The 26,355-nt window shown below is 42.4% G+C and overlaps 1 protein-coding gene across 1 annotated transcript in view; it reads left to right on the top strand.

Moving 5' to 3' along the window:
- Positions 1–11,339: 11,339 nt before the first annotated feature.
- Positions 11,340–26,355, top strand: part of LOC114085595 (broad substrate specificity ATP-binding cassette transporter ABCG2-like) — a 49,174-nt gene continuing 34,158 nt past the window's right edge. Inside the window, exons 1-3 of the mRNA XM_027926796.3 lie at positions 11,340–11,522; positions 17,495–17,605; positions 18,071–18,285. Coding sequence (XP_027782597.3) covers positions 18,149–18,285 — 137 coding nt within the window. The 5' untranslated portion in view covers positions 11,340–11,522; positions 17,495–17,605; positions 18,071–18,148. The remainder of the gene's footprint in view (positions 11,523–17,494; positions 17,606–18,070; positions 18,286–26,355) is intronic.

The raw sequence follows: 26,355 nt of genomic DNA, 5'->3' as shown, positions 1-26,355 counted from the left end.
TCCTCCAACCAGGATCTAGAGCATTCCCCTGTCCAGAGAGGAGACCTCTCCAGCCTTGGGTGCCAGGGGGAGCTCCTCATGCCACTGCAGGCAGGGTTGAGGGCACTTTCTTCTCCAGGGGGAGACACCACCACCCTGGGTGTCGCGGGGAGCTCTGCATCCAGCTGCAGCCAGGGTCCAGTGGACTCCACCCTCCAGGAGGGAGACCCCTCCACCATGGGTGCCTGGGGTTGCTCCAGAAACCACTGCAGCCAGGTTCCAGTGAACTCAGCACTCTGCACTCTGCACTCCAGGGGCGAGAACACTTCACCTTGGCTGGTGGGGGAGCCATGCATGCCACTGCAGCCAGGGTCCTGGGCACTCCCTGCCCCAGGGGCGAGACCCCTTCACCCTGAGTGCCAGGGGGAGCTCTGCATGCCGCCTTTGTACACAGGCTTGAGCATATTCTTCCCTCCTTGTGGGAAACATCTTGACCCAGGGTGCAGGGGGTCTCAGCGGGCTGTGGCACACAGGCTGTGGAACAGCAGGCTGTGGGGACCTCTGCATGCTGCTGCAGCCAGACTCTAGAGGATGCCCTTTTCCAGGGCCTGGACTCCTCCACAATGGCTTCCAGATGGAACTTGGTAAGATGCTGAAGCCAGGGTCCAGGGCACTGCTTTCTCCAGGGGCCAGATTCCTCAACCTGGGTCCCAGTGGGAGGTACACAGGCTGCAGAAGCCAGAGTCCAGGGAACTCTTCCTCCAGGGGCGGGGCCCCCTCCACCCTGGGTGTAGGAAAGAGCTCCACATGCTCCAGCTGCCAGGGTCAAGGGGACTCCACCCTTCAGGTGAGGTAATCATCCAAGCTGGGTGCCTGGGAGAGCTCTGCATGCTGCTGCACCCAGGCTCCAGGGGACTCCCTCTTCCAGGGGCGGGACCCCTCCTCCCTGGGTGCCTGAAGTAGCTTCTTATGCAACCCCACAAAGTGTGGAGTGCACTCCCCACTCCAGGTGTGAGACCCCTTCACCTTGGGAGCCAGTGTGGCTCTGCATACTGCAGCCAGGGTCCATGACACTTCTCCCTCCAGTGGTGAGACCTCTCCACCCTGAATTCTGGGTGAGGGCTGCAGGCTGCTGCACCCTGTGTCTAGGGCACTCTCCCCTCTAGGGGCAATACCCCTCCACCTGGGGTGCCAGGGGGAGCTCAGCATGCTGCCACGGCCAGGATTGAAAGGACTTACTCTTCCAGGGTAGGGGCCCCTTCACCCTAGGTGCCCTTGGGAAGTCTACATGCTGCAGCAGCTAGACTCCATGAATCTTGCTTCTCCAGAGGCGAGATCTATCCACCCTGGGTGATGGGGTAGGTCAGAAGGCTGTGGCACACAGGTTTGTGGAGACCTCTCCCTCAAGGGCGAGATCCCTTCACCCTGGGTCTCTGGGGAAGCAGGAATCTCCCTCCACTGCTGACAGGATTGAGGGCACTCCTCCCTCCAGGGGTGAGGCCCCCACCCTGGGTGCTGGGAGGAGATCTGCATGCTGCTGAAGCCAGGGTCTTGGGGACTCCTCCCTCCAGGGGCGGGACCCCTCCACCCAAGGTGCAGGGGAGGATCTATGTATACTGCTACAGCTAGACTCCATGGGAATCCTTCTCTAGGAGCGCGACCTCTCCACCCTGGGTGCCAGAAGGAGCTCTGCACCAAGCTGCTGAAGTCAGGATCTAGGGCATTCCTCTGTCCAGTGGGGAGACCCCTCCAGCCTTGGGTGTCAGGGGGAACTCCGCACTCCACTGCAGGCAGGGTTGAGGGCACTTTCCATTCTAGGGGGAGACACCCCCACCGTGGGTGCGGGGGTGGGGGGGGATCTCCGCATCCAGCTGCAGCCAGGGTCCAGTGAACTCCGTCCTCCAGGCGAGAGACCCCTTGACCCAGGGTGCCTGGGGCCGCTCTGCATGCTGAAAGCCGCTGTAGCCAGGATGGAGGGGACTCCTCACTCAAGGGGCGAGAACTCTCCACCCTTGGAGGTGGGGGAGCCCTGCACGCCACTGCAGCCAGAATCCAGGTTACTCCCCGCCCCCGGGGAAAAACCCCTTAACCCTGAGTGCCAGGTGGAGCTCTGCACGCCTTTGCATACAGGCTTGAGCAGATTCTTCCCTCCATGGGCAAAACATCTTGACCCTGGGTGCTAGGGGAGCTCAGCAGTCTGTGGCACACAGGCTGTGGAACAGCAGGCTGTGGGGAACTCTGCTTGGTGCTACAGCCAGACTCCAAGTGATACCCTTCTCCAGGGCCGGGACTCCTCCACCCTGGGTTCCAGGTGGAGCTCAGCAGGCTGCTGCAGCCAAGGTCTAGGGTACTCCCTTCACCAGGGGCAAGACCCCTCCATCCTGGGTGCCAGATGGGAGCTCCTCAGTCCTTGGCACCCAGGCTATCCCTCCAGGGGCGAGACTGGTCCACCTTGGGAGCCAGAAGAGCTCTGCATGCTGCAGCCAGTTGTCTTGACACTCCCCTCTCCAGGGGCGACACCCCTCCATCCCGGGAGCCTGCGGAGCTCCACCTGCTTCTGCAGCCAGGGTTGAGGGCACATTCCCCTCCAGGCGGGAGACCCCTCCAACCTGGGTGCCTGGGGATCTCCGCAAGCCAGCAAGCCACTGTATGCAGGGCCTAGAGGACTCTCCTCTCCAGAGGCGATACCCCTCCACCCTGGGTTATGGGGGAGCTCTGCATGGTGCTGCAGCCAGGGTCCAGTGGACTCCCCCTCCAGGGGCCAGACCCCTCTAACTTGGGAGCCAGGGGAGCTCACCATGTTGCAGCCAAGGTGGAGGGCACTCCCCCGTCCAGGGGCAAGACCCCTCCTCCCTAGTTGCAGGGGGGAGCTCTGCATGCTGCTGCAGCCAGACTCCAGGGGACTCCCTTCTCCAGGGGCGTGACACCTCCACCCTGGGTGCAGGAAGGAGCTCTCCAGTGGGGAGACCCCTCTAACCTGGGTGGTGGGGGTACTCTGAATCACACTCAGGGTGGAGGGGACACCCCCCTCCATGCGGGACCCCCTCTAACCTGGATGCCTGGGATAGCTCTGCATAGCACCCAGGCTGGAGGGGACGCCCCCCTCCAGTGTAGAGCCCCCTCTAACCTGGGTGGCGGCCGTGGGGAGAGCTCTGCACTGCACCCAGGGTGAAGGGGACTCCCTCCTCCAGCGGGGAGCCCCCTCTAATCTGGGCAGTGGGGGGGGGAGCTCCCCACACCATCGCGTCCAGCCTAGAGGGGACTTCCCCCTCCAGGGGAGAAACCCTTCTAACCTGGGTTGCGGGGGGCGGGGGAGCTCCCCACACCATCACACCCAGGGTGGATGGGACTCCCCACTCCTGGGGGGAGACTCCTCTCACTTGGGTGGTGGGGGGAGCTCCCCACTGTACTCAGGATAGAGGGGACACCCCCCTGGGGGGAGACCCCTCTCACCTGGGTGGGGTGGAGCTCCCTTCCACTGCACCCAGGTTATAGGGGACTCCCCTGGCCAGAGATGAGAACCCTCCTACCTGGGTGTGTGTTGGGGGGAGCTCCCTCTCACCGCATCCAGGGTAGAGGGAACTACCCCTCCTGGGGGAAGATCTCTCCCATCTGAATGTGGGGTAGGAGCTCCCCCCCCCCCACTGATCCAAGGTAGAAGGGACTCCCTCCCGGGGGGAGACCCCTCCCACCTGGGTTTTCGTGGGGACTCCATACAACATCGAAAACCAAGGTTCAGGGTACTCATACCTCCAGAGGGGAGACCTCTCTAACCTGGGTTTTGGGGGAGCTCCTTACACCATCGCACCCAGGGTACAGGGCACTCCCCCCTCCAGGGGGAAGACCCATCTAACCTGGGTGTCGGGCGGAGCTCTGTACATCATCTCACCCAGGGTAGAGGGGACCCCCCCAGGGAGGAGACCCCTCTAACAGGTTTTGTGAGGAACTCTGTACACCATACCACCTAGGGTAGAGGGGACTCCCCTCGCCAGGAGGGAGACCCCTTAACCTGGGTGTTGGTGGGACCTCCCCACCGCACCCAGTGTAGAAGGAACTGCCCCTTCAGGGGTGACCTTCTCAATCTAGTGTCAGGGTGGAGTCCCAACTGGCACCCAGGGTAGAGGGAACTCCCCCCTCCATGGGGGAGAACCCTCTACCATGGGTGTTGTGGGGGAGCTCCCCACCTCACCAAAGGTAGATGGTATTCCCCCTTCCAGGGGGGAGACCCCTCTACCCTGTGTCTGGGGGAGCTTTCCACTGCACCCGGTGTAGGGGGGGGACTGCTCCCTCCAGGGGGGAGACCCCTCTAACCAGGGTGTGGGGGGGAGCTCCCCACGTCACCTGGAGTAGAAGGGGACTCCCCCCTCCAGGAGGGAGACCCCTGTAATCTGGGTGTCGGGGGAGCTCTGTACACTATCACACCCAGAGTAGAGGGGACTCCACCCACAGGGAGGATACCCCTCTAACTGGGGTGTTGGGGGAGCTCTGCACACCATCACACACAAGGTAGAGGTGACTCCCCCCCCAAGGGTGAGACCCCTCTAACTGGGGTGTTGGGGGGTGCTCTATACACCATCGCATCCAGGGTAGTGGGCACTCCCCCCCGTGGAGACCCCTCTCACCGGGGTGTTGGGGGGAGTTCTGTTCACCATCTATCCAGAGTAGGGGTAACTCCCCCCACAGGGGGGAGACCCTTCTAACCTGGGTATATGGGGAGCTCCATACTCCATTGCACCCAGGGTACAGGGCGCTCCCTTCTCCGGGGGGGGGGAAGGGGGGAGCTCTGTACATCATGGCACCCAGGTTAGAGGGGACTCCCCCCTCCATGGGGGATACCCCTCTTATCAGGGTGTCTCAGGGAGCTCTGCACATCATCGCTCCCAGGGTAGAGGGGACTCCACCTTCAGGGGGGATACCCCCCTAACCAGGATGTTGGGGGGAGCTCTGTACACCATCGCACCCAGGGTAGAGGGCACTCCCCACACACACCAGGGAGAGACCTCCCTAACTGGGGTGTTGGGGGAGCTCTGTACACCATTGCACCCAGGGTACAGCACGCTCCACCTTCCAGAGGGGGACCCCTCTAACCTAGGTGTCAGGGGAGCTCCCCACACCATTGCACCCAGGGTACAGGGCGTTCTAACCTGGGTGTTGAAGGGAGCTCCATACGCCATCTTACCTAGGGTACAGGGCGCTCCCTCCTCCAGAAGGGAGACCCCTCTTCCCTGGGTGTATTGGAGGGCTCCTCACTGTACCCAGGGATAGGGCTGCCTGCTGGGCTAGGGCATAAGTTGCTTCTCCCTGTCTGACCTGATCGCCTGGTGATGGACAAGGGTGGAAGGTGGAAGGCTCAGGCAGAATAAGCATCCTGAGACCTAAGAGCCAAATTCAAAGAGTGATTCACACAAAACTACTTTTCCTTTTTCTTTTCTTTTATTTTCTTTTGTACAAATAGAGTAAACAGAAAGTGGGTGTATGATTAAAATAGAGACAGCACAGAATGTGTCTGTACTGGGATTGGGGTGAGGGTTAAGTGCCCAGATGCTAGGACAGGAACATCTTGGTTCATATACAGCAGATAGTGAACAATTAAGAAATAATTCATTTGAGCTTACTGTGGTGGTGAGGGCCAGTAATCCCAGCTACTGAGGAGGTCAAGGCACAAGAAACTCAAATTTAAGGCCATCTAGGTCAAGTTATGAGATCCTGTCTGAAAATTCAAAATAAAATAAAGTGGGTCTGTTCCTCAGTAAAAGAGTATTTTCCTAGGTCTGGCCCTGGGTTTAATCCCTAGAAATGCCAAATAAATAAAAATAATTCATCCAGCTGCAGTCAAGGGTTTCTTGACCTATCTCCAGAATAGGATGTACAGACACTTGCCAGAAATGGGTGGTTGTCTGCCCTCATACCCACCTGTCCATACTTACTAGGAGACTGTTGGTCTTTAACTCTGAAAACTCATTAAAAGTTGCCCTGGTTTCTAATTCCAGTCAGATATTTTTCCTGTGCCCAGCAATCTGGGAGGCTTTTTCCTCTCTGATTCTTGAAAATCTAAGTGATAGTCAGATCAACTCTCAGTCTTAATTACTCCCCATGGCTACTCCCATTAGAATCCTTTTTTATTTTTATAGATGCAACTAATTAAAAAACAAAAACAAAACAAACAAAAACAAGAACAGATAAACTCAGTGGAATACCTGTTGCAATCGCAAACACAATCCATTCTTGGTAAGATAAAATACATAATAGATCATTCTTATCAAGATGAGAAACATGCTTTGCATCACATTTCATAACTATTTCCTTATCTAGTTCTCATCCGTTTTTAGTCCCCATTTTAAACAAGCATCCCGAAACTAACTGAGGTCATCGCTTTTGATGGCAGAACTGCCTGTCCACAGAGCCTGAACCATCAGCCCATGTTTCCCTGGCTACCTTTCCTGGTAACTGTCTGAACTCAGGGACTGCATGATTTCAGACCCACAGTGAAAATTGCAGCTAAAAGTGAACAAGTCCTCCGGGTGCCTCATTGTTTAGCCTCTTTCTTCCATATAAAAGGAGAACAATACCTATCTTAGAGGTGTTCTGTGAGGGAGAGATGAAACTGAATAAGTAAATATCTCTTATTAATGGCATCAGATGAAGTAAAATATTGGAAATGATAACCAAATGAAAGGCATGCTGATGCTGTGCAGGAACTAGAAAAAGCAGCACAAGAAAGGATAATCATTCTCAATCTGCAACAAATATCATTCATGATTTTCAGTTCCTTTCCTTGCATTTTCCTGATTTTTACTAATTTTGTATCTTATATGGCCTCACATTAAATAAAGTGTACACTTGGGGCTGGGGTTGTTGCTCAGCAATAGAGCGCTTGCCTAGCATATGCGAGGCCCTGGCTTCGATCCTCAGCACTATATATAAATAAATAAATAAGTAAATAAACAGTATTATGTCTAACTACAACTAAAAAATAAATAATAAAAAGAAAAATAAATAAAGTGTACACTAAAGATAGAAAAGAATTTGGTCACTGAAAAGCTATTTCCTCACTGTCTGAAAATTCAAAATAAAATGAAGTGGGATGTGGCTGGGGTGGTGGTTCAGTGGAAGAGTGCTTGCCTATCATGCATGAAGCACTAGGTTTGATCCTCAGCACCACATAATAATAATTAAATAAAATAAAGGTATCATGTCCATCTACAACTAAAAAATATATATAAAAAAATGAAGTGGGGCTGCAGCTCAGTAAGAGAACAGATCAGACAGGATCTCATTTCCTCCCTTGTACATTAACAAATGTGTGTTCTGAGTGACTCAGTTCTCCAGGAAAGGATCTAGATGACCTGACAGAATGCGCTCTGCAGAGCTTAGAAGGCAGCTCTGCCACAGTAACTTCCCAAAGGCAGTGGTCTCAACAGACCCATCCTGAGACAGCCTGAGAGGGTGGTCCATGTCTCTATAGTAATCACAATAATTCTAAAAGTATTTTTTCTAAATACACAAGTTATTGAAGGAATGGGTACCCATGTGCAGAAAAATCTGTAAATATACACATGTATTAATATAAACCTAAAAATCATAAACATGTCTTTGAGAAGGATGGGCTTTAAACCAGTCAGAAATCTGCCTCTCCAGCTCATACTTATACTTTATAGGGAGGTTCTCTAAAATACTAAAAATAGAATACCTGGATGAACCAGTACTCATCTTACTACTAGGCATATATACAAAGAAAATGAAATCAGAATATTAAAGAGACCTCTACTTCCTATGCATATTGTAGCATTATTTACAGTAGCCAAGATATGGAACCAACCAGTGCCCGTCAACTGATGCATGGATAAAGACAACTATATATTATAGTTGACAAGTTCCATCTGTTAGGAACCAACCTTTTAACACATGAGTTTCTGAGGACATTTAAGATCCAAACCATAACAGTAGGTAAAAGGAATTCAGGCTTTGACTCTTGGTCATGCTCCTTATTGCCCACATCATCTGGCAGGTGGCTTAAACATTATGGTCTTCAGTTTTCTCACTGTAAGATGGGACAATTAGCTACACCATAGGATTTGTTGGTGCATAAACAAAAAGAACTAAAATTCATATAGTGCAAGGCACCACCAAACACTAATTAATGTCCACTAATGGTGCTTCTTCTTCCATAACTGGGCTGCTACAACACATCTACTACAAATTTCAGCACTTTATCAAGTATGGTCTTATTTTGCTGGAATCTAATGATCATAGGTGTAATATGGTGTAATTCCTATAATTAGCTGAAAAAAGCTTCAAGGAGATGAAATATATTTTACATTTCTTTTGACCACAATGCTGAAAACTTAGCAGATTTTTAATATTTACCTGATTCTATAAAAATATTCAAGCATCATGTATTGAATTATTTTTGGTGTTCAACAACTCTAGCAATTAGAGAAGTGCAAATTAAAACAACACTCCAGTCGAACAACTAACTCCAATCAAAATGACAGTTATCAAGAATATAAGTAAGAACCAATGTTGGCAAGGATGTGGGGAAAAGTGTACACTCAAACATCGTTGGTAGGATTGCAAATTGGTGCAATTACTCTGGAAAGCAGTATGAAGATTCCGCAAAAAACTAGGGAAGGTAAGGGGGATAGGAAAAGGAAAAACAATGAAATGAATCTGACATAATTTTTCTAGGTACATATATGAATATACCATAGTGAATCTCACCAGCATGTACGTCCACAAAAATATCGTCATAATTAGAATAAGATATATTCCATGATTGCATAATTGCATCAAAGTGGATTCTATAGTCATGTATAACAAAAATAAAACCAATAAAAGTTATTTTGGAATTAAATGGAATTATTAAATCTTTCTTTAATATAGTCCTCTTCCCCTTTCAAATACATGGATAATTTTCAAAGCATATGAGCAGGTAACAGTCATCTCAACTTATGTGTTTAGCAGGTTCATCACAAGCAAATAATTAATCAATACATATATACAATATACTCAATACGTAAAATGTATCAGGAGAGGTAAGAACAATTTTCTTTTCCTCTAGTTAGCTTTCCTCACCTATCATCCTATGACCCAATGAAGTTAGGACCAGAACAATCTTCTTCAGCAGTTAATTGGCCTCTCAAACTATATAGTACTTGAGTTCAAGGTTTTGAATTCTAACTCATTCACATTCATTGACCTTGTACTGACCAGGAAGATGAACAAGGGGTCACCTCTTCCTTCAAGAGAGAAATTCATAGTGTCCTCAAGTGATACTGAAAGCTTGATCCTGATTCAGTAATGAGAAAAGGTTTAGGGAAAAAGGAAAAACAAATTTTATTGCTCTGCTGGCAAAGGAGTCATGTCACACAGGCTGCCATTCCAGATGCTAAGGGGAACAGAGGGCTTTATAAGGGGGAATATAGGACTGTTTTACAGATATTATCAGTAGATGTAATTAATGTTCAGCTTTATCCTTCAGAGAACTGTTTTCCCAGTTTTGGGTCTGGATTTTTCTTTGTTGTTCAGGTGGGCAGTAAAAGGATGGGAAGCTTAGGATGGGAAGAATGTAAATCTTGTTTTGCATGCAGTTTGGGAAGGAAAGAGAGAGAAGAAGAAAGAAAAAAGGAGCCTGTTAGCAAATAAGCTGTCAGTATCCCAGCAGGAAGGTTTACATTCAGAACATAAAGTGAAGTCCTGAGATGTGAACGGGACCCCTGTTAAACACAGGGAGTGTGCTGCCTGTCCTACATGCAGGAACAGCATTCAAAAGTAGGATGCCTTCTGCAGAGTGCTGTGTTTCCAGAGTCAATTGTTGAGGTACAGCTGACAGGAAAGGGTAAGGAGTAAAGACTCCCAAACCCAACTGAGTGATTAAGTTGAATGCTTCTAATTATTGTGAACTAGAATGCACTTTGGAGGGCTGGGGATATAGCTCACTTGGTAGAGTGCTTGCCTTGCATGCACAAGGCCCTTGGTTTAATCCCCAGCACCACAAGCAAGCAAGCAAGCAAACAAACAAACAAAAAAAGAATGCACTTTGGATTTAAAATTTTTGGACTTCTAAATATGCCATAGCTATACATAAATACAAAAAAACTTTAGCCACTGATTTTTAAAAAAATATATATTTTCCAATTGTGCTTAAGACCCAATATTGACTTTTGGTTTTGAAATTCTCAGGATCTGTGTTGGCTTCCCTGGCTTCACTCAAAGTGAAGCAACAGCTTCTTGGGGTATGCATCACCAGCTGCTGCCCAGTCAGAAACAATACCAACTTTTAATCAGCAAACAAGAACTCTGTCATCTCCTTTGCCAGGCCCTGTGCTGTCCCAGATATCTTTAATTGAAAGTTCTGTCATAGAGAAGAGATGTCCCTGGAGATGGATCTGAGGGGTTCCCAGAGGAGAGATAGACCTCAGCTCAGGGCCAGTGGAGTTCTTGGCATATGTGTCACAAAAGAATTTCAGCATGATCCACACAAAGGCACAGACAGAGGTTTACTTAGGAAGGTGGACACCCATGTGAATCGGAATATGGGCTAGTTCAAGAGTGATAAGCCCCAACTTGGGCTAGGGATCAAATATTTATAGAAGTGCTATATCGGTCAGACTGGTGGAGGATCCAGGGTGGAGCTCTACAATTTGCCAGTTTTCCCTGTACTGGGGTATTTCCTTCATTTTACAAGGGCATGGGCCAAGGGAATGTTGCTCAAGATCTACACCTGTGTTTTGTGCATCTCAATGACTTATGGGCATTTCCTATAAGATTCAATATTTTTTTCTCTTTATCCTAAATCCCTAGCTCAGCTTTATATTTTTTCAAGTGGTTACTCCATGAATCCATGTAGGCGACAGCTCAGGTCCCCTAGATTTGGAGTCAGATGATTTGCATCAGTGTTTGATGCATGCTGAATTATGGCCTCTGTAGTTCATGACTGTGGGCCTTGGTGTCTTGGGATCTTGGCTATTAACGTTCCTGAGCTTGAATTCTATTTTTTTTAGAAAATGAGCATAATTTATGGCTTTTATGAAGCCCAAGTAAAGAAATTTAAGTGAAGACATGTGCACTGTAAAATGTAATGGAAATGTGACTGTTAAATCAGTTTTACAAGCTGTGCTGTTCCTCCCTGTTGCAATCATGTATCCACTTTTTTTTTTTTTTTTCATTTTTCCTCCGTAAAAACAGGGAGTTTTTGCGTTGTCCCTGTGTGCTCTGCGACATCCTTCTCCAAGACCCAGCCTCTCAGGCAACGTGGCAGGCGATACAACCCCTTCTGATTCCCCTACCTCGCTTATCAAAGGAAGCCAACCCTCTAGGGAGTGGCCTCCATCCCTCCCTCCGTGCCCTGGCCCCGCTGACTTACTCTCAGTTCGCAGCCTTGAGCCAGAGCCAGGAGCTTGCCCAGGAGCCCCCCGCGGCGAGTGCCCGGCCCCAGGGCCGCAACGTGGTGGGGTTCTCCCGGGAAGGGCTCTGCCACGGCTGCAGGCAGTGTCCTGGGTGCGCACAGACCGGTCCCCAGAGCGCAGGAGGGAAGGGAGAAGGTAGGCATGATGTCGGAGACTTTTGTCAATAAAACCGAAAGCGAAATCAAGTGAGCGCTGATGCTCAGGAGGCTGTACTGGGGCCTCCGCTGGAGGCAGAAAGGAGAAACAGCTCTGACCCAGAGTGCTGGGCAGACTGGCTCTTGGAACCAGAAAGAGGCCAGTTTTTATCACCTGTAGGGGTTGCAGGAATGGGCTCTGTGGAGTCTAGGAATTTACACTGGCTTCAGGCACATTTTCAAAGGATGTTTCCTTGTGCTGGGCAAACAGGGCCTGAGTGAAGAGCATTTGCGGTTTTATAGACCCAGGTCCAGTATAACCAATCTTGCTTGTGGTTAAAATGAGCTGCTGCAGCTACTAACTAGCATGCGTGAAGCACTGTGTTCAATTCTCAGCACCACATACAGATAAATAAAGTAAAGGTCCATCAACAACTTAACAACAACAACAACAAAAAAAAAAAAACAGAGAGAGAGAACATAGATGGGGTAGAGGAAAGCACAAATCATACTGATCAAGTTAAAGGATCTGGGAGTTTGCCTTTAGACTTTTGCAGAAAGTTCCCACAGTTTCATTCTTCATTCTTTTATGTAATTTATCCTGAGATTTATTATGGAGAAGGCATGAAAGCATCTGGCCTTAATGCTTTTTTGTTCTTTTCCTTTTTTTTTTTTTTTTTTTTTTTTTTTTGATGATGGTGGTGGTGTTGCAGTACTAGGGATTGAACCAAGGACCTCCTACATGCTAGGCAAGTGCTCTATCACTGAACTACACTCCCAGCCCTGCCTCTGGGTTTTGATGTCCACAGATGGTTTAAAAAAGTTAGGGGGTAGCCAAGAACCTATGTGATATTTTTAGTAGATGACAGGCTCAGTGAAGATTCTTGGAGTACATCTCCTTTATCTATCTATCTATCTATCTATCTATCTATCTATCTATCTGGAGGGGTGCTGAATATCTCATTGTCCTCTTCAGATCTTCCATTCACATACTCTTAAGGGGTGCTGTTTTTCATGGGGGTCCCTGATGGTGTTAGGGACACTCAGGAAGGAGGTAGCCTGGAAAAGAGTCAGGGGTGTTTGGGAAAAGCTCTTCAGGAATGACAGCACAGATAATTGACATCATGGTCAGAAGAAAGCTGTTTGTTTGAGCTGTGTGGAAGGTCCAGGTGACTCCTTTCAACATATTGGTTAAGGAGTGTATTGTTAATGATCTGTCTTTGAGTGCATGTGTCTTGAGACCACAGCCCTTGGTCACCTAAATTGCAATTAAGGCCAGTGAGTAAATTTGTGTGGCAGAAAAGGTGGGTGTGTATTATACATACATTTTTGTTAGAAAAGAGCACACTACTAAATTCAATGACTTGATTTTGTATTTCTAAAGTCCTAGGCCAGAGGCCATATTCTGGGGGTCCCAACAAAGCATAGTTTTGCCCCACCAACCAAGTGTAAAGAGTAAAGGTATAAAGCAGGAAAGGTAGAGTTATACTTGGAAGACACAGGGGACTAATATTTCCAACCCTTTCATTGGGGGTAATGCATGAGCTTGTGTATTATGTAGACATAGGGAAGCATAATCAAACTGTCTTGGTCAAACCATGGTCAGATCAATCATTAACTCAGGATTGGTCAGAATGGCCTTGTCTGAGATATGAAAGTTGCTGTTGCCCAGGGGTAATTTCCACTTATCACGAGAATTTTATTGATCAGATTTGCTGTTACTGGAATCCAAGGTGACTGACTCAGAGCAAAGAACACTGATGCAAAATGGAGGCAGAGAAGCAAACTTTTTATCCTGCTTTTAGTTGCCCCATTGATTACTTGCAGGCACAAGTGAAGAGTCTAAGTTCTTATTACATTTGTAGCCACTGGCAGTTTCATTTGAAAGTGAGTATGAAATACAAACTGACAATTTAGAATATTTTTAGAAAACAATTTGGTGGTGCAATGATTCCAGGTCTTGTAGTGTGTTATGGGCAGGTTCCTTAAGGTAAACCTGGTGATTATCTCCAATGTGTGAAGATAAACAATTGATATGGTATGGATAAAAACTTACTGTGCATGGAGTTACTAAAAGGAGAAGTTTGTTAACAATAATATTTTAAAGTTATTGACTTTTAAAATAAGAAATATATTCTATTTCTTATTCCCAGGACATAGCATTTGTCTACAAGCCTGGGTGTTTTGTTAAAGAGATATTGAGCTCCCTTTTGTAAATTTTCTGTTGGTAATTGAATTTTCATAATTAACTGTGTATTACAATGTATATTAAAAATAACATTGAGAAAGTTCAAATACAGAAAATATAAGACCAAAAAATTACATTATAAGTCTTATCAGTTCACACCTCTCTCACCACTGGATAGATTTTCCAAACAAAAGTAGAATAAAGAAACTATAGAACTCAATAATACAATCAATAACTTAGACTTAACCGACATATATAGAATATTTCAACCTGCATCAAGCGGATACACTTTCTTCTCAGCAGCACATGAATTCTTTTCTAAAATAGACCATATAATATGCAACAAAGCAACTCTTAGCAAATACATGCATTTTATCAGATTATAACGGAATAAAATTGGAAATCAATGACAAAATAAAAAATAAAAATTACTCCAACACCTGGAGACTGAACAACATACTACTAAATAAATAATAGGTTGCAGAAGACATTAAGGAGGAGATTAAAAATTTTTTTCAAGGTAAATGAGAACACGTCTATATATAGACATATCAAAATCTCTGGGACACTATGAAAGCAGTACTTAGAGGAAAGTTCATTGCATGGAGTTCATTCCTTAAAAGAAGAAAAAGTCAACAAATAAATGACCTCACATTACATCTCAAAGCCCTAGAAAAAGAAGAACAAATTAATAGCAAAAGCAGTAAAAGGCAAGAAATAATTAAAATTAGAGATGAAATTGAAACAAAAGCAACAATTGAAAAAAATTGACAAAACAAAAAGTTGTTTTTTTGAAAAAATAAATAAATTTGACAAGCTACACTAATGAAGAGAAGGAGAGAGAGAATTCGAATTACCAGCATACATGATGAAAAAGGTAATATCATAGCAGACATTACAGAAACACAGAGGATAATTAGAAATTATTTTGAAAACTTATACTCCAATAAAATAGAAGACATTGAAGGCATCAACAAATTTCTTAAGTCATACTATTTGCCCAGGTTGAACCAGTAAGATATACACAATTTAAACAGACCAATATCAGGTGATGAAATAGAAGACATCATCAGAAGCCTATCAACCAAGAAAAGCTCAGGACCAGTAGATACACAGTTGTACAAGACCTTTAAAGAAGTAAGATTTCAGGAGAGCAAAACTGATAGCAGAGTCTGGTGTTGGCCTCACATGAACTCCCAAGGGAAGGACGTGGCCTCTGTGTATGGGAACATGTAACATATAATTATATAATACAGTCAAACAATGATAATAAAATATAATTATACTATTTATTAATTTTTGTTAACATAAGTGTTAGCAAAAATAATGAACATGGACGGGCACATTATGAAAATCCAAATAACCAGGATGGAAGCAGACCTCAAAGGGATCAGCAAGCCTTCCTTTTTTCCACAGCAGAGTCAATCATTCAGGCACTGGAAGGGCTCATTTTCTGGGTATGACAATGACCCTTAATTACAGAAGGACTCTAAGTTTTATAGCTTACAATGAGGGCAAATTAATCATTGGAGACTGAGGCAAGATGTGTTGGTTTGGATAGTCAGGAAAGAAGTCCTAAAAAGCCCAGAACTCATTGTCTCTGGGAGAAGCTTAGAACTCGGTATTCGCTGCTTCCTGGCTTTTTGTCCTTATAAATTGTAATGCTCCTGGAGGATGGGGGAGGCTTCCCAGTTTGAAACTGCATCTCTCTAGGGAAGATAGGTAGAACCTGAGCAAGGAAATAAGTACCTGCTCAGCAACATGAGTCACAAACTTAATCCAGTCACAGGGAGGGAAGCTCTTTACACATGCTTCTGACATCATTACTACACTCATATGTTTTAGCCACTGTCCTGTAGGGATGGGTGAACTTATTTGGGAACTTTAGTCTACTTGTTGCCTTGTATTAGTGGAAAATCTTTCCATTTAAGACCTATTTAAAGTCAAGTATTGTGTTGTTACATGATTCTCCTAATACGTCTTGGGATAAGGTGAGAAATGTCCTCAGTGGCTGAACATTACAGAGTGGTGACAGTAGAAGTGACTGCTGGTGTTGGAATTTGCATATTTTGGTTTCTGAAGACCTGGGGAGATGGCTTGCAGGTTTTTAAAGTAAAGGTGTAAAGTTCATACGTTACAGTTTCCTTCTCTTTCACTGTTTCTGGAGAATAGAATTTTGGCTAATCATTACCATTTGTTGTATTCTAATATAAAATCCAGCTGTAATATCTTAGACATTAATCCTTAAATGATTTCTTTCTTTCCTAGTCTCCAAGATGAATAGGGTGTTGTAAGTATGAAGTTTTGGTTGTAAAAACAATTATTCATCGACGACTTTTGTTTTTGTCAGTTTTACCTGCATGTGGTTTTCTTTGTGTTTTTTTTTTTTTTTTTTTTTTTTCCTGCTTCATGGCTCTGCAGGTTGTTCAATCTGTGGCTTAATTCCTTCATCAGTTTTAGAAAATATTTCACTGGTATATATCTTTAAATATTGATTCTAATCCATTTTTCCTCCTCTCCCAGGTTTCCACTTCCATCTATCTATGCCAAAGCTTTTTCAGCATGTTCCATTTTTTGTTTGTTTGTATATTGTTTTGATACCAGGGCAGGGCCGCTTAACCACTGAGCCACATCCCAGCCCTTTATTATTTTTTGTTTTGAAACAAGGTCTTGCTTAGTTGTTTAGGTCCTCACTAAATTGCTGAGGTTAACCTTGAACTTGCAATCCTCCTGCTTCAGCCTCCTGAGCCACTGGGATTACAGGTGTGGATCATCATGCCTGGCTTCATGTTCCATGTTTCTTTTGCTCTTCTATGTAATACTCTTTTCAATCAGAAGCTCCCCCTATTTTAAATAGTGACTGTTTTTATCATTTCTAATTTTCCTCCTGGATGTTTTCTTGAATTGTCTTTCCTAACCTAATGTGTTTAGCTGTTAAACTCACACTTGCCACCCCCATGCTGGAGGTAAAACCCATGGGTTTGAGCATGCGTTTTACAACTGGGCTACACCTCCAGCCTCCTTATTTGTCTTAAAAGAAATTTGGTCTTGCTATTTTTCCCAGGCTGGCCTCAAACTCATTACCATTGTGCTTCAGCATTTTTTGTATCTGGGACTATAGATGTACACTACCATATCCAGCTCTAATTCTTAAATTTGATTTTTAAAGATGTTATTCTTCAGAAATTGTCTATTTTTAAATTATTTTATTTAAAATATTCATCAGCTATTTTAGAGTCAAGGTTTGATAACTTGACTGGATTACCTATGGGTCTACTTCTATGTTCTCATTTTGGGAATTTTAGGTCTTGTTTTCTGGCATGCCTGATATATATTTTTTTTTATTGATAATATGTTTGATGATATCACCTTTGAGGAAATATTTAACATTCTTTTTGCAAAGTCTGGACAGATCATCTTCTTAGAGCAGAGGCTGGTCTGTTTTGGTTTCCCTATATTCCCAGGACATCTGGGATCTCAAAACCTAGTAGTTTTCAGGGCTCCTTATCTTTGCTGGCTCATAACTTTTACTTTTGTCTCCCTATCTGAAAGTGTGATGAAATATGTGAACTAATAGTGGTTTCAGGAAGTCCCCTCTAGCATTTTCCTCCTACATGATAGTCCTATGTTGCCCCATACATGTACAGTTTGTGTGTTCAAATACCTGGTGAGGAAAGAGTGGGTGTTGGGTTTGCTCCAGTGCTTTTCCCTCCTTTCCAGGATTTTGGTTCCTCAAGTTCTGGCTGAAGTGCAAGTATTCAAAGTTGTCTTTCCTCCCATTATAGGTTCTAAGGTTGTTCTCTTATCATGGTCATGTGGGATATTCATTGGAAAGGAAACTACTCACTGAAGTGAAATTTAAAACAGACTTCTGCCAAAACTCATATTCTTAACCAGTAAGTAGCTATACCATTTAAAGAATTTAATAACAATGAAAAAAATTCCACCTTGTATTTTGTATTATTTTATTCATCTTCAAATTTTGTTGCTCAGGTTAATTCAGCCCAACCCAAGAAGAGTTTTTTTCTGATCAGAAGATGCTTTGATTTAAATGTAATTTATTAATTTGAATAATAAAAATAGCAACTGTTTGCCTTAAAACAAAATAAAATAAAAAATAAAACAGACTTCTGTTATCTAACTGGGTTCAGTGATACATGTCTATAATTTCATCTCCTTGGGGTATGGTGCCATTATATGTTCAAAGTTGGCTTCAACAATTTAGCAAGATTTGCCTCAAAATAAAAAAAGAGAGAAATTTAAATGTGCTGGGCAGGTAGCCAAGTTGTAAAGCACCTCTGAGTTCAATCCTCAAAAACAAAACAAAACAATACAACTTACTTTTGCTTTTCCCTCTACAGAAAGGTAGAAACTCAGATGTCTTCCAGTCATTACCAGGATTTTATCCCAGAGTCACAAAGACCTAATATTTCCCTAAGATGGCATCCATTGACCAGAAGTCATTTACCCAAGGGACTGTGTTGAGTATTCATAACATCTGCTATCGAGTAAAAGAGAAGAGTGGCTTTCTACTCTGCCGGAGAACATTTGAGAGAGAAGTATTAACAAATATCAAGTATGTGCATGAACTTTTCAAAATCCTGCTTTATTGAATGAACTTTACAGATTTTACCTATCACCAATGAGCTGCTGTGAACATTTGTGTTCAATTCCTTGTAAAGATGTATTAACCTATTCTTTCATTTCTTTCTGCTAAACTTAGACTGAAATGATTGGGTCACTTAAGTTTATGTATATCTTTGAAAGTGACTGGCAAATTGTACCATGGGATTGATCAATTGTTGTATCAATTAGTTTCTGAAGTACAAAATAAATGAGGAGAAAAGAATTCCTGTAGAAGCTACTTACTACCATTATCATTTAGAGAACTTTGTAACTTAGCAAAACAACTTACTTCAACAATATAAGACAACAATCATAATTAATACCATTATACTTTATAACAAATCAAGATTTGAATAAATATTAACTTCTTGTAGGGCCTAATTTTAAGCAATTAAAAATGTAATAAAATCTGCAGAAAAGATAAGACATTATTTTGATAAAATATAAAATCTTTGTTTTTTAAGTCAGTTCTTTTGTGAACTTTGCTAAGAGTGGTTAAGTCATTACCAGACTGCTGGATTCATAGTTATTGACTGAAGTGTTGAACAAGGAAAAGTATAGGTTCCCTCATGAATTTCCAAACCTACAAAACAACGAATATTTTAGACAAACCATGAATGTCATATATAGATATAAAGCAGTACACAATTATTAAAAGACAACAGAACATTTCTGAGATGTGAAAAGCCTAAGATTTTTAGCTCTGGATTTAAGTTTCCTTATAAAAAAACAAAATTATTTTAAAAGATACATTCTTAATAATTCAAAAAACTCTCATTTATTATATTCATTTTAACAGCTATGTTTAGATTACTCATGGATTTCAAGCATAGTTAATATTTTAATTTTTTTGCCAATCTCATAAGAGATTGTTGTATATAGAAAACAATGAGCATGCTCCTCAGATATTAAGACAAATATCCTAATTGGTTAGCAGGCCATAAACACAAGTTATTAGATTTTAAAGATATTCTTATGAACAAGTTCAAATTATTTATTACAGATTTACTAAATTCATATGAAAGGCATTTGGTCCAATTATAAGTCAATTTAGTATTATGCAAACAGACTGTGTATAAGCATATTAACATATAGGAGCATACAAGAAAATTTAAAACTTAGAGTTAACATTTTTTAGTTTGAACATCTATATTTTAGACCTGATATTGAAAGAAGTCTGCTAAGTCTTAAATTTGTATTTCCAAATTTGAGGCCAAGTAGAGAATTTATATCTAAAGACTAAGGCTAGCAAAACTTGAATTGTGAATTTCCTTTTAAGAGACAAGAAAAACAAAAATACAAACAAAAACACTTTGGCTAGAAAATATATATATATATATATATATATATATATATATATATATATATATATATATTATATATATATAATATATATATTATATATATTATGCATATAATTTAAGCACAAAGAATCAAAAAGAAAGTAAATTCAATGGGGGAGGGGGAACATGAGCTCAAATTGATTATGGATAAATTTAGTCCATCTTTTCAAAAGAGACTTATCTGATGACTGAAGCATGGACTATCCTTGCAAAATGTTTTAGATGATCAAACTATGATGCTTTCAGGAATTCCTTCCCCCTTTTCAGCAGTGGGCCAGAGATTTTATCTTATGTGTTACCAAAAAAGCCCTACACATCAAGGGGTGAATGAAGTTACTTCAAGGTATGTATTGAACAAACCCTTATAATTTACCTTCTGAATAATCTTCCCAAAGTTTTTGCAACCCAGGAACAGGGTATGTTCTTCTGAAATGGAATTACCTACACGAGTGAATAAATCTGGTACAGAAGCCAGATAAGTACATGGTCTATTGAAGCCAATTGTGAAGTTTAAACACATGAAACAGTTGTACTAAACCAGCATGCACTTCCAGTTATATAGGCTCTGAGGAGGTGAGTCACTGGGAGCATGACTTTAATATATATTTTGTCCCTGGAGAGTGGAGTCTCTCTTTTTGCTTCCTGGTGCCATATTCCCAACTGCTTTCCTGTGCTACACACTTCCACCATGATGTTCTGCCTCAACTCAGGCCTCAAGGAATAGATGTCTCAGTCCTCTGAAATTGGGAGCCCCTAAATAAACTTTTCCTTTTCTAATCTAATTGCTCTTGTCAGGTCTTTTTGGTCATAGCAGCAAAAAAACTGTGGCTCACATGTCTTGTGTTTTTTTGTTTAAGAGGAAAAATAATTACTCCTATACAAAGCAAATAACTTCCTGAATCTGGGAAGTGATTATAAAAGAGTCCTTGGACCTACTGGGGCTGAAGACCTATATAAAATCCGATGTTTGTCTAGTTTTTTTTTTTTTTTTTTTTTTTTTGGTGTTTTGTATGTTATTAGGATCTTTTGTGTTGGGAGCAGCCAACTTCCTCCTCGAGGATCAAGAAATGGTGAGATAGGATAAAATGTTCTGAGTGTGGGTGTGAAAGAAATGGTTAGTCTGTGGATTACAACTTTATCCACAGACTGGGTGTGTGGCACATGTCTGTAATCCCAGTTACTCAGGAAGCTGAGGAAGAAGGATCACATGTTCAAGGCCAGCCTGGGCAACTTAGTGAGACCCTGTCTCAAAATAAAATAAAAAGGTTGAGGATGTAGCTGAGTGGGAAAGCACCATGGGTTCAATCCCCAGTACTAAAAAACAAAACAAACAGCAAGCAAGCAAGCAAACAAAATCACACATACACACAGGACTCTCTCCTGTGTAATCACTAAGTAGTTGTCTTGCTGCAGCTGTGGGGAAAAGTAGCCTCAGAATGAAGGCAGAAGTCCTGAGGGCTGCCCATCACTGTGCTCCTCATATAGGTTTCTGACCATCACATCATATCTCTTCAGTCATATCTAACCTGGTACTTTCTAATTCCATCCCATTCCAGGTGATGTTAAAATTGATCACCTGGTCATGTTTCTGTCTGCCAAACTTCACCATAATGTCACCATTTTCCTCTTTGTGCTTTATTATTATTATGATAGGAGATTCTCTGACATTATTTCAGAATCCTTCCTTATTAAGTTGTAACTCACCAGCTTCAGATGCTATTTATGATTCTTGCCTGAATCAGCAACTACTATCATAGTGGCTAACTGGTGATTTTCTATTTACATCATCTTATAGTTTTCATTTTAGTAAGAGAAGATAGCTTCATCGATGGTCTTGTCATTCATTTACTGTATTAGCTCATGGATTCTTATTTCATTCAATAATATTCCGTAGTAATGCATGATTATTGTTATTTATCTTGATAGTCCTGTTGTCTCTTATTTGCTTAGTGGGAGACCTTTCAAAGTAGTTCCCTTTGTCTCTTATTTTGACTTATCCCCTCATTCTCTAAGGACTTCCTTCCACCGCCAGAAGTTCCAAAGTTTATTGGGCACAGTGACACAGTAATTACATCTGCTAAGGAGGCTTATACAGGACTCTCTCCTGTGTAATCACTAAGTAGTTGGCAACTTAGTTTGGCAACGTAGGGATACCCTGTCTCCAAATTTTTTTTAAAGGGCTGAGGATGTAGCTCCATGAAAGAATGATTGTCTTACAAGGCCTTGGGTTCCATCCCCAGTTTCTCTCCTCCCCCAATCCTCACACACAGAAGAAAAAAAAATTCCGGCTCACTGTGCTCTTTTCCTGCCAGATCTGAAATCAGTTGACATTCATTCTGGTGGAGGATGGTATTTACAAGCCAACATCTGGGAGTTTTGGATGCTAATTGCTATTGGTGCAACATTGATTCTATAACTTGTCAATGCACATACCTAAGGAATATATGTATGCATGTTCATATATATGTGGGAATACTCATTCTTCTATATCTTTGTTGAAAAATTGTCTCGCAGGTGCACATGGATCTGGAAAGAGGAATAAGAGGAATGATGGGTGGCAGGCAGTTACTCCCACAGCATGCTGAGCTTTCCATCTATACTTTTCTGTAGCTACTTGGATTGATTAAAATCTATGATTTCTCAGTGGAGCACAGTTACACACTCCTGTAATTCCAGCAGCTCAGGAAGCTGAGGCAGAAGGATCTCAATTTCAAAACCAGCCTCAGCAGCTTAGCAAGGCCCTAAACAACTTAGTGGACATTGTTTCAAAATTTAAAAAATAAAAAAGGCTGGGATGTGGTTCAGTGGTTAAGTGCCCTGGGTTAAATCCCTGATACCAAACAAATAAACAACAACAACAAAAAAACCAAACAAACAAACAAAAACAACCTTTCTAATTAGTACACGAGTTTCAATCTTAAACCTTGCATTCTTTCCACATTTCCATGTTTGTAAAATCTTGTCAAAAAGTGAAAAACTTGGTCTAGTTATTCTTAATATACTTGTGGATTTGCTCAGTCAGTTTTCTTATTCCCTAATATGAGCATCCTCCCAACCTCCGCCTCCTCTCTTGCTCCCAACCCCATCTTAGCCTGTGTTTGAGGGTGCTGGTTGTTGCTGCCCTCTACTCAGAACTTCCAAGTTCTTTCTACAAAGAAAGGAAGGGGAAGGCAAGTGTAATAGAAATAACCAACACATTATTTAAACATAAAATCACAAGTAAGAATATAACTAAGTTTTCTCTCCAGTCAGAATATACATATATTCAGTAAGGTATATCCCACTTCTTTGTTAATTGAAATTATTATTATTATTATTATTATTAATTATTATTGATACTGGGGGTCAAACCCAATGCCTTGAAGATGCCAAGTGCTCTGCAACTGGGCTATATCCCTAGTCCGTGTGTGTGTGTGTGTGTGTGTGTGTATTTTGTTTTGTTTTGTTTCTGGAACTTTCTTCCTATGTTGCCCAGGCTAGCCTCAAAATTTCGATCCTGCTGTCTCAGCCTTCAAGAAACTGGGATTATAGATTTGGGCCACCACACATGGCTTAAATTTATTTTATTTTTATTATTTTAATATTTTTTTTAAATTAGAGCTTTATAGTTGTACATAGTAGCTGGATTTTCCTTTCCCTCTCCTTGAATTTATTTTTAAACTATCATATAAAAATGGAAAAAAAATGTATATCTCAATTGGTTTGTTTCCTACTCCTTGAGTTTCATTTTTTATCAAATAATTATTCTTGTTTAAAGTAATCCCTACATACAAAATGTAATGATTCATTTATTCAACAAATTGTGAATGCCTACTAGGTGCCTAGCATTGTACAAAATGGCTAGTTACACAGATTCATTCTCAGTTCTCTGCAATTTTATAGTTTAATGAATTTATAAAAGTAGAGCATTTTCCCTATATCTTTCTGGTTGTGATAGAAGTATTAAAAGATGCAAAGTCAGTGTCCAACCCTAAATTGAAGGTTCTGGGCTCATGGAATTTGAGAAAATTAGTGTGTTGTGTGTGCATGTGTGTAAGGAGGCATGCCTGCTCCAGGAATGGCATTGACATGACTATTCCTTAAACAAGACCAAAAATTCACCTATACACTAACATGTAAGAGATGAGATGGAAATCCTCTGGGTAAGTTTCATTTCACACTTTAAGTATTCAGTATTCAGTGTGTTGCATACTGTGGGGAAGAGAAGAAGGGGAAGTGGTGCCAATATGTCACACTTTTTGTTGGCAGTGTTCTACACTGTAACAAGGAAAACTAGTCGACACAAATGCAGTAAAGCAATAAATAGGAGTGGGGAATTGTTTGTTTTTTAAATTTGGTACTGAGGGTCAAACCCAGTGCCTTGTAGATGCTAGGCCATTGCTCTACCACCAAGCTACATCCCCACCATATTAATTTTTGTCATTGTTTGGGACAGGGTCTTTCTAAGTTTCGTAGCTGCCCTTAAACTTTGGATCTGCTTACTTCAGCCTCCCTAGTACCTGGGATTACAAGACAGCACTACTGCACCTAGTTGAAATGGCTTTTTGAGTGATGATAGGTGGGCTAAGAGTGGGGAGACCAGGAAATTGTTGAAAATAGATTAGAACAGAGGAGCAAACTCTCCCCTTAAAGGGTCCGATGGTAAATATTGTCAACACTTTGTGCCATATATCTCTGTTGGAACTAAAGTCTGTAGAATGAAAGCAGTTATAGGCACTATGTAGCCCAATGATCATGACTCTGTCCCAGTCACACAGTTTATGAAGACAGATCTGGTGGCCACTATGGTGTGCTGACCCCTGGACTACAATGCAAACTCCAGGAGGGCTAGGACTTCATTTTTCCATTTGTTTATCTGTTTCTTTGTTCCTACCTCTATCCAATATCCTAGAATAGCGTCTTATATGTACAAAGTAAATTCTTAATAATTGTGTTGAATGGATGGATGTTGAGTTAGCCACTGGCCCACATTGGAACTCTTGCACTTGTGATTATACATTACTTCTGTCTTCTGTAATGCTAAAGTTTACTGTCAAAGGAAGCCAAACTTGGGGACCTGTAACATTCTTTGTTTTAACACATTCATGATCCAATTGTGGTTGAACAATTCAGAATTGATGGTCCTTATTTGAGTTGGTATTGAAAAACATAGAAAAGTTCTCTGGTAGTGAAGCCTTAATAAATGATAAGCTTTTTCATGGTCATTTCAGAAGAAGATAGTAGGTATGTATTAATAAAGAAGATACATCGAGCACTATATAGAAATGCACCTTGAAAGTTTGTCTAGTCATTAATATGTTTTACTTTGGGAGGGGAAATTTCACAAAAACAACAAGGGATTTTTGTATTACAGCTTGCTCCAGCTTTATGGAATTCTCATTTCCTTCCTTTGATGATTCAGGGAGAGGTTCCTCATTTAAATGAGCAAAAGGAAAAGTGTCTTTCATTTCTGTCCCCAGCAACCCCACTATAATTGTGACAGATCAGGTGTCACAGGCAGTGAATGCCAAGTTCCTTGTGCATGTGGGCACTGTGGGGCAGTTGTGCTGAGACGTTCATCCCTCATGACAGCTGTGACAGAGGATGGACCTCTGTGGATTCATTATCTGAGAAATAATAGCTGTTTCTTTGATCTTGAACTTGGAATAGATACTGTTTGCTCTGTGAAATACATGTTGACCTGCTTCCAAATTCTTAAGAGGAACTGGGCATACACCCCAGGGTTCTGAACAGGCTAAGTGAGGCCTCTGTTTTACCTGTCCAGGTACCTGTGGTGGCCCTGCTGTAATTTCTTTTCCTCCTTCCTACTTTATCTGAATATTCAGCACTCTCACACACCCACTTAACTCTTTAACTCTTTTGGAAAATATTGGTGTCTATTCTGATGGCTCCCTGTTTTAAACTGACCATTTTCCAGTCCTCTTACTGGGCACTAAGAAGGAAGGAAATGATCTATCTTGAGGGTGTGCATATTTTCTTTCTTTCTTTCTTTCTTTCTTTCTTTCTTTCTTTCTTTCTTTCTTTCTTTCTTTCTTTCTTTCTTTCTTTCTTTCTCTCTTTCTTTCCTTCCTTCCTTCCTTCCTTCCTTCCTTCTTCTGTTTTTTCTTTTCTAATTGGTAAGACTTGTCTTCAGGTTAAGAAATGGTAATGCTTTCTTTATCTATGGAGTGCTTCATTGTAGCCTTTCATTTCTACTTAAAGAATGTTGATGTTTGCTCTGAGGAGATTTTAGCAGAGAGAACACTTCAACTGATACTGTACAAATTAGTGACTAATTGTGTAGAACTTGACTAGGTACCAAGTGAGATGACTTCAAGATATTGATAATTATTTTATTCAGCTTTATCACTGCTGTGACTAAAAGATCTGATCAGAACAATTGTAGAGAAGGAAAAGTTCATTTGAGGGCTCACGGTTTCAGAGGACTTAGTTCATAGAGGGCTGGCTCCATTCCTCAGGCTGAGCATCATGCCAGGAGAGTGTGGAGGAGGGAAGAAGCTCACACCAGGCTCAGAAAGGAGAAGAAGAATCCACTCTCCAGATACCAAATATATACCCCATAGCCATGCCCCCAATGAATCACTTTCTGCAGCCACACCCCACCTGTCTCCAGTTATCACTTAGTTAATCCCACCAGGGATTAATTCACTGATTATGCTAAGGCTATAACCCAATTA

The sequence above is a fragment of the Marmota flaviventris genome, chromosome 7 (assembly GCF_047511675.1).
Source record: "Marmota flaviventris isolate mMarFla1 chromosome 7, mMarFla1.hap1, whole genome shotgun sequence".
NCBI classification, from domain to species: domain Eukaryota; kingdom Metazoa; phylum Chordata; class Mammalia; order Rodentia; family Sciuridae; genus Marmota; species Marmota flaviventris.
The sequence above is the reverse complement of the archived record's forward strand: the minus strand, read 5'-3'. Positions and strand labels throughout refer to the sequence as shown.